The sequence below is a fragment of the Glandiceps talaboti genome, chromosome 6, assembly GCF_964340395.1.
Source record: "Glandiceps talaboti chromosome 6, keGlaTala1.1, whole genome shotgun sequence".
Lineage (NCBI taxonomy): Eukaryota > Metazoa > Hemichordata > Enteropneusta > Spengelidae > Glandiceps > Glandiceps talaboti.
Window position 1 is genome coordinate 24801166 of NC_135554.1, and position 9426 is coordinate 24810591.

Sequence of the window (9426 nt, forward strand, 5' to 3'; positions counted from 1 at the left end):
ACCTGCTCTGAGTCAGGCTAGGCTCCCTCCGTCAGAGTTACTAATTGTTGACAACTGATTAAAAAGTACGGGCCACTTATTCGTAATGTTTACACACGGACATCAAACCAGTGTGCTGACGACGGATAGTAGACATGGTACTTGATTTGATTTGATTTGATTTGATTTATTTCAGCACAAGAAAAAAATTCAGTATAAAGAAAACAATTACAACAGACATAATAAACATTATTGTGTTGGGATAACACAGAAAAGTTAAAAACTTATTTCCACTGTGGTCCCATTTCAACTAGTTAGAACGATTGAATTACCTTCAATGAAGAGTTGGTGTACTTTAATATTGACGAAAAATAGTTTCAACTATTTGGGCTTCTCGGCTTGATTTGGTTTTGTCGCGTTCTAAAAATTATATGTGCGGCAGTGTCGCTCTTCAAAAAAATGGTTGCAGTGAAGTTAAGTTCAAACAATTACAATTCGACCCTCACGAAAAAGGGCTTTTACCTATGAGGCCATCGAGTCTACATAAAGTTTATTACTATTATTATTTACAATACTGAATGTGTTTGAGGAGACGAGAGGGGATCGTATAGTCACGTTTTGTGTCTTATCACTCTTACATGAATGACAACCTCTCACTCACAAATTTGCAATAATTTGTTGTTGTTCTGCTTTTCACACCTCAGGTGATGAAAGTGGAGATTTACAATGGCGGTGGCAAATCGTGTTGAACACGAGCTGGACGAACAATTTCTCCAGTGTCCAATATGTAGAAGGAGATTTGAAAGTCCGAAGATTTTGTCATGTTTTCACACGTTTTGCGAGTCGTGCTTGATGCCTATGACTCAGCCAGAACATGACAAACTAGAGTGTCCACTGTGTCATACAAAACATAAACTCCACAGACTTGGTGTTAAATCACTACCAGATAACCGTTTTATCAACGACCTAGTAGCATTTGTAAATGCCAAGACCAAGTCTTATGATTCGGAACAAAATAAACTTTGCCAGGGATGTCGATCTGTTGCTTCCAATTACTGCGTTACTTGCGGAGACCATCTTTGTGGGTTGTGTGGAAAAATACACAAAAATATGACCGTTTCAAGGACTCATTATCTCGTAGAGTTGCACTCAGCAGAGTATGAAGACATATTTGGCGGGATATCCCCATTTCAGCGGCCAATCGTCTGCCCAATTCATCCCTCAAACGAACTAAAACTTTATTGCGAAACGTGTAAAGTTCCTATCTGTCTGGAATGTGCGTTATTGGAACCAAGTAGTGATGGACACAAGGGGCACAAAAACAGTCATTTGAAAATGGCAGTTGAAAAACGGGCCTCGGGGCTAAGGGATTTGAAGAACTTTGTCGACAGAAGAGTCATAAAAGTGAAGCGGAATATGGACAGTTTACAGAGTATTGCAGAAAATTTAATCAGCGAGCGCAATGAGTTGGGCATGGAGATTCATGAGCATGCGCAACAATTGATTAGACTGATATCCGACCAGGAGGAAACGATGTTGAAAGATGTCAAAATGAAGTATGATATCAGACGTAAACTTCTTACTCAAAAATATAACAATTTAGAATTACATTTAGCTTCATTGCAAACTTGTTCGGAGCATGCCGAGGGATTACTAGGTCGGGGCAACAACGTAGGTTTCCTGTACTTAGAGAGACAGGCTGAAGCAAGAATGAGAGAACTTGTAAACACGCAAATCGAGATAGAACCAGAACAAACTGGACATCTCCACTTCATAAGGAACGAATCATTGGTGCAAAACATCATCGAGAAGGAAATTGGTAGTATCTCCTCTAGTCCCGTTCTCGCAATGATGTCAACATCTCGTCAAGATGGCAGGCGCCATGCACAAAAACTACCGAAACTTGAACAAGTCTTGGATGGTCAGCCAGTGCCAAAGTTTCGAAGACTTCTCAAAATTCGACACGATCGAGGATCTGACGGCTATATTAGAAAACCCCGAGGGATACTGGTGACACAGTTTGGGTATATCATGGTTGCAGATCCGGTCAATAGCCGTGTTGTAATTTACGACAGTGACGGTAACTACAAGAGAAAAATATTTCTGCCAGAGAAGGGAACGTTTAAACCTGTAGGAATGTGCTTAATTGGCAATAATGAAGTCGCCATGACGGATAAAGGTGGAAATAATCGTATCGTTATCTCAGACCTCGGTGGCAACTTTAAAACACACTTTGGCCAGGGAGAGTTGCAGGCTCCTGTTGGGATAGCCGCCTCTCCTAACGGAAAGATATATGTCATCGATAAAGAACCGCACTTCATCAAAGTATACAGAAGAAGCGGGAAATTGGTACGACAGTTTGGTGGCGCAATTAGCTTACGTGAGAAAATGCGAAATCCATCCCACATCGCAATTACGAGCACCAACAATCTTGTCATTGCTGATGCAGATATCAAACGAGTACTTATGTTTGACTCCCATGGCCGCTTTCTGTACTCAATCGGGTCAACCGGGAAAGGGTCTGGGGAATTTACAAATCTGCGAGGCCTTGCCCTTGACAAGTTCAACAACATCTTTGTGTGCAGCGAACACCGTCTCCAAATGTTCCGTGATGATGGAACACCAGTCTGCAGGGTAGATTCGGATGATGACGCTCTGATTTATCCAAATTGTGCAACAGTCACGGACAGCTACCCATATAAAGTATTTGTCACTGGGGATGAATTTGATGGCTACGTCACAGTTTATCAGCTAGACCAGTGAAACGATATGGTGAATACTTTAAGCCCCAGTTTATGTATCACCAATTTACTGTGAAAAGAATACTAGTAAAACTGACCAAAAATTACCAGGAGTGAACAGTATAGTTACAAGAAATGATGGGTTTTACACGAAGGGTGTTGCAAATGTGGTAATTGAATATTAAGTTTTATCTGACATTCTGTTCCGTAGGTAATTGCTCTGAGTAAGAAAGTAACACAATGCACGGAGGTATATTAAAGGGAACACATTCCATTTTGAGATATATTTTTAAGTACTTGAATAAAGCTCGTCTACTGTTTTAATTAATGTTGATTTGTGCCTTGAATGGTTTTTCAATCTGTATATATTTTCTTGACACATGTATGTATGCATGTGTATTTCCTCTACGATCGTGACAACATCGACCATAGTTTTAATTTTGTTGCTCGCATAAAATACATCACCAAAACATTTATTTGATTGATTGGCCCAACTGCTTTGCTCAGTACCTCACAATTACTAGACATATTTCAATAAATACATTATACATATTCATACATATCACTCCTGGCTATCTAGTGTTCATACATATCACTCCTGGCTATCAAGTGTTCATACATATCACTCCTGGCTATCAAGTGTTCATACATATCCCTCCTGGCTATCTAGTGTTCATAAATAACACTCCTTGATTATCAAGTGTTCATACATATCACTCCTGGCTATCTAATACCCATTATACAGAGTCACTAGCAAGAGATAGTTTGGTCTCAAGAGGCCACAACTAACGGAAACTTTAATATCTGCCAGATTGTCTATATTGATCACGTTCCTGGGTTAACTGGCACGTACTGGGAGAACTGATGTGTTAAATCGTAAAATCAATGTGATATGAAGACTGAGCATTGATTATTTGAAAGAGAAACGAGAATTAAGAGAATGAAACAGAATTAATTAATGGACATTTGAACAGCGAATTATATATGAACAGACTCTTGAATAAAAGAACCAAGAACAGCAAAACGTTCTACATGTAATGGATTGATGGGGAAGGAGCCTCGGAAAAGACGGGGAGCTGTGTTGTGAGGCTAAACATAAGAACAGTTTGATCACACGAGAACTCGAGAGAACGATTTCACAGAACTGGAGAACGGTTCTAAGTACACGTGGCAGAGGTTTAGCGTGGAGATCTGTGCAGTACATTTTACGAAGAAAATGGAATGTAAATTACAAATTTTAAATACTTTTTCTCCTCTTTATATTTATGAATGAAAAGATTGAATTGCGAATTGCGGAGAAACTACCAAAATCGCGACATTTCATTTTATTTTTAAAAATAAAATCGTTTTTATGTCGTATGATAACATTGTTACACTTCTCTGACGCATACATAGAAAATGGTACTTCAGACGATTGTGTAGAAAATAAATTGGTGACTACAAAATGCGACGGACATCAAATTACAGTTTTACGACCATTTATTTTGAAGATTTACAGCTGATTTACAGTTTTGTCGAAAATGAAAACTGGTGATCGTGACTTACGAAAATATCCCTTGCCCACCCTAATATATCAATACCCTGCATATCACCTCTATGTGGGTGACCTGCAGCCTTGAACAATCAGAAGAAGATAACATCAGAACAGAATATGATATACGTATACTAACCCCCGGGACTAAACGTATGACAAGAGAGGAAACGTTGAATTACGATAGACTGGCAGAGAAACGTTTGCTGGTATGATCTCCATTCAAGCATCCTTTATTTAAAGTGACACAAGCTGAGTTCATAAGCTCCCATTTACTGTGATCAAAATAGTTCAACTATTCTTGTACAAGATTAACGTCGATGCATTCCTTCAGCGGTATCGAAATCGTATTCTGGCATCTTTAGCACTCCAGATGTCATAATTCATCCACTCTTTAATAATATCATCGAATCATTCAATTGTTTTGTGCCATGGTTACCAGGTGTGGGTTCTCCCAACAGCAGGTGTTGCTTAAATAAATATGACTCAGTATGTAGGCAATTACTGCATGGGCAATTTTTAATATGCCCTTCATCTGAGCAAATTAAATTACTCTAGGTGAGAAAACTTCGTCCAATTTATTGATTTATATTGTTATTATCGTAAAAAATATATTTTATAATTTTAAAGTTGAAAAAACAAAGAACAACGTTTAACTTATTAAGATTAGAGGTTAAACAGGTACTGAAATTAGATTTTATTTCAACGAAAAAGGGCACAATGTCTATTAACCTTGCTAAATGGGAAGATTTTGGTGTATAATTGGGTAATTCATCTGGCCTCTTTTTAATATACTTTACTTTTTATTGTATGTTTGGCTTTGTAGTAGTAGAAGTTCAATATTGTTTTGCCTGCCTTTTGTTCGTGTGTGTGTGTGTGTGTGTGTGTGTGTGTGTGTGTGTTTGTGTGTGTGTGTGTGTGTGTGTGTTTTGTTTTGTCTCTTCTTCTTTGATATGGAAACTTGCCTTTGCCTTCAAAGTCTTAAGTTTTTTTTGGATATAGTTGTGAAATAGTATTCTAGGCTTTAGGTTTATTATCCAATAAAGTACAACAATTTATTTTTTTAAATAAAAAAACAAAAACTTTTTAATATGCAGGAAAATCGTATATACTCAGCTTTAAGCCATGGTGCCTTATTATCCTTGGTTAACACATGAGATGATGATAGATATAACATGCATGGTTATGGACGGGTGGGCAGCTGTATGCATTGCAACATACATCAAAACACAAATACGCAGAAGTCGTTGTGACATCAATATTACCACGTCGGTTTTTAAAGAAATCGTCATCTTCTGACTGTCACACGTAATTTATTACAATCCCCATCATGTACTAAAAAAGCTGCTTGTAAAACAAATAGTGCGTGTTTTTTTTAGTTGATTAGCTCGTAAATTACGTATTTTACTGTTTAAGAGGACTCATACTCGTTTTTATTTTACATAGTTGATAACTTTAACACATATATATAAATTAACAGCATATATATATATATATATATATATATATATATATATATATATATATATATATATATATATATATATATATATATATATATATATATATATATATATATATATATATATATATATATATATATATATATATATATATAGCTAGAAGAGAATGTGTGTCAAAACACTTGTAAGGATTACTCCATGCGACATGGCCGGGAAAGAGATAAATAAATGTAAGTTTGGCTTTGTGACAAGGACTGGTGTACATGCATGATTTGTTGTGTATATAACTGTGGTAAAATATGTGGAGATGTAACATATCGATATATCAATTTAATATGGTCAAAGACAGACAGATAGACAGGCAGGCAGGCAGGCAGGCAGGCAGGCAGGCAGGTAGGTAGGTAGGCAGGCAGAAAGAGAGACAGACAGGCAGGCAGGCAGGATGAACAGAAGCAGAGAGGCATCAGTAAAATGATACTAAATTGATTTGATTAAAATCTACTCAAGCTCCTTCAAAGCATGACTATTTTATAATGAAAAAAAAACTAACAGTAATATGCTATTTTAATCAAATAAAATCATCCTACATCCAATCAACTTGATTGGAGGGTGCACCGTTTCCCATTTGATGAGTGAACGGCTGTGATGGTTGATGATCATAATTAATGCGGCAATTTACTGATTATCCAGTTTACTTCAGCACCACGCACTACTGAACAACATTAAAACAGATTGCAAGTGCTAATCAGATTTAATCAAGAAGACTCGTTGACAGAGAACCAACGTTCCTTTCAATCCTGCCTCTACTCTTCAAAAGCTAGCTACGTGCAGGGTCACTCTGCTGCTACTACACAGACATGGCATATGTGAACTCTATGGTCGTGTTACTGATGTCTTGCATCGTTATGGCGAATTCATACGTAAGTATATATGCCCTCTTTAAGTCGTTTACTTCTCGCTTGCCCTCGTTGGGCACGAGTTTAAATCAACTATGGAGATATACCGAACAAGTGCTTTTCATTCGAATAGATCAGGAAAATAATTGGTAGCCAAACGACCTGCCGTTTTGATATTTGACTCAGTTTGAGTATAGCACAGGGATGTCATACTTAAGATAGAGACAATTGGTATTCATAATATCAGACTTTCACACACAAAAAAAAGCATGTCAGTCGTCAGATTGACACATACACATCTCGGGGTCGAGCTACGAAAACCTAGCCGGGGATTATCAAAGAAAATTTGATTGAACTGAAATATGATTTCCAAAAGATTTTTTGTCTCCAACTAAACTCTGACTTAATGTAAATCAGCTAATTCAATGTGGTTGTTGGATCTTGGAAGGGTATGATTTTACATAGGACCAGAATATGACACATCAGGTTTGTCAACAATTAATAACGAACAACACTTTGACATCACAAGCTGAAATGACAATGGTAAATTTTTTCTGGCTTTGAAAATAAATTTCATGTAGTTTAATTAAGGAACTGGGAGACATAATTCGTATATGACTTAAATTTCAACGGAAATGCCGATCTTCCATTGACTTTTTGAGGGTTACACATGAAGACTCAATATAAAATGTATTTTCACCGCATTGGGTTAAAAGAAAAAGACTATTTAGCAGAAATTCACACATGTGTTCAAGAGAAAATTGGGTTAATATCTTTTAAAATAACGTTTAATTTTTCTCAACAAACAGGACTTTAGTCAAATTTACAATTGTGACAATTTCTGAGGAAAGCAATTTGTCGATTGAAATAATTTGCTTGTAAAAGTTATTTTCCCCTTGGCATGTGTTCTACCTGCATGTCATCAAACTTCCCTATACTAAAAATGTCATCATGGACAGAATTCTATCTGAGTACACCTAATGAGTTCCACTTCTACAGTAAGTCCGCTATTGTATACTGTGATAGGCCAAATAAAATTGTTTCTGGTCAGCTCGCTCATCACTTAAATACCCTCACGTCGGCCTTTTTTCCGTGTTTGTCCAGCCCATGCAGTCTGCAGATCTGGGGGTAAAACACAAAAATAACCCTCCCTACTTCAGGGAAGACAACTGTAGAGCCAATCGTGAACAAGCAAATGACATTTGCCCCACATACAACTTGCTCCACAGTACTAAATAAAAAGAACAGTAACTGTCATAAACAGTAGACTGAGTGACAGGTTTGATAAGAATTAAAAAGAAAGTCGCTTCGTCGCACAACTTTAGATAAACTGTCCTGACCAGAAACAATTTGGCCTTAACATTGGGAAATATATGACTTGTGGTCAGCTTCTGTTGTTTGAAAGGATTTGTTTGAAGGGAATTTTTTTATTGAATCAATGGACACTGTATCCCTAATAAGATGCCCTTATATAATTATTTCATTAAAATGTAACACGGAACATCGAGGGAAAACTGCATACAAAGCAAAAAACTAAGTTGTCAAAGGATTCAACATTTGCTCTCAAAAGTATCTGAATTGGTGGAAAAGTTGGAAAAGCATTCTGGAAGTTTCTTCAAGCTTTCTCTGAAATCTATGAAAATTAGAGATGAGAGAGAGAGAGAGAGAGAGAGAGAGAGAGAGAGAGAGAGAGAGAGAGAGAGAGAGAGAGAGAGAGAGAGAGAGAGAGAGAGAGAGAGAGAGAGAGAGAGAGAGAGAGGGGGGGGAGAGAGGGAGAGAGAGAGAGAGAGAGAGAGAGAGAGAGAGAGAGAGAGAGAGAGAGAGATATTCGTAATTGTTTGGACTCTGTGTTGTTATCGTAAGCGACAGCAATGTGGTGTGCAAGTAACGACCAATCTTTCAGTCCGCTAATGCACACCTACATTACACAAACACACACACACACACACACACACACACACACATACACACACACACACACACACACACACCCAAACACTGATTACCTGTATGTTATTCTGTAGTCATTGAATTGTAACCATGACAAAATTAAATTAGCATGTAACGTTCCGCTGAAGTTTTTATCATTAAAAAAAATGAAACATTTTGTGAAAGTAACATCCAACAGTAGGATAGTGATGATAATATGTTAGAGCAAAGTATGCAAATTAAATACTGTAACAGAAACTATCACCCTGTTTGTGTTTTATGTATGCATGTCGATTGAACTGATCAATAAATATTTATACTTAGCGAGCATTTGGAGAGTTCAAAAACATATATATATGCAAGGTAATTTTTTTATTTTCAAAAACACCTATTGCCTTTTATAATTAATTGCATTAAATATTCAAAGGTCCCTGGCAGTATTTCCCCTAATGGATTGCTCTTATAAAAATAATGGCTAATTTTGATTAGAAGTTATGAATGTTTACTTAGGTTAATAGCTGTGTCATTTGTTCTCCATATGCGATCATTTGGATTACGATATGAACAAATAAATATGACAACCAAGGTCTGTAAAGAAAGGCAAATTTTCATTTGTCGACAGTAATGTAATATTTCTACTTTAAACCCAGCAATCATGTTTGCATATAGTGATATGGGCCTTTTCCTTGGCCTCTCCCCTCCTGTACCTGTAAATTTCTGTTTGGGTTTCTTCCTGTATGTCTGTAAGCGTCCTTAAGGCCTTGTCTCACATAGCCTGCACATTTGTCGTCCCTACATTCCCCTCCCATCTCTCCCATTTCTCTGTCTGTCTGTCTGTCTGTCTGTCTGTCTGTCTGTCTGTCTTCCTTCCAGCCTGCCAGCCAGCC

At 37.2% G+C, this 9426-nt stretch overlaps 1 protein-coding gene and 1 long non-coding RNA gene across 2 annotated transcripts in view; both read left to right on the forward strand.

The window, feature by feature from the left end:
- Positions 1 to 705: 705 nt before the first annotated feature.
- LOC144437006 (E3 ubiquitin-protein ligase TRIM71-like) lies at positions 706 to 2742 on the forward strand. The gene has a single exon (XM_078125873.1). The coding sequence runs from the start codon at positions 706 to 708 to the stop codon at positions 2740 to 2742; it is 2037 nt and encodes a 678-aa protein (XP_077981999.1).
- Positions 2743 to 6485: 3743 nt separating this feature from the next.
- Positions 6486 to 9426, forward strand: part of LOC144436473 (uncharacterized) — a 10969-nt gene continuing 8028 nt past the window's right edge. The window contains exon 1 of the long non-coding RNA XR_013480960.1: positions 6486 to 6634. This is a non-coding gene — a long non-coding RNA (uncharacterized LOC144436473). The remainder of the gene's footprint in view (positions 6635 to 9426) is intronic.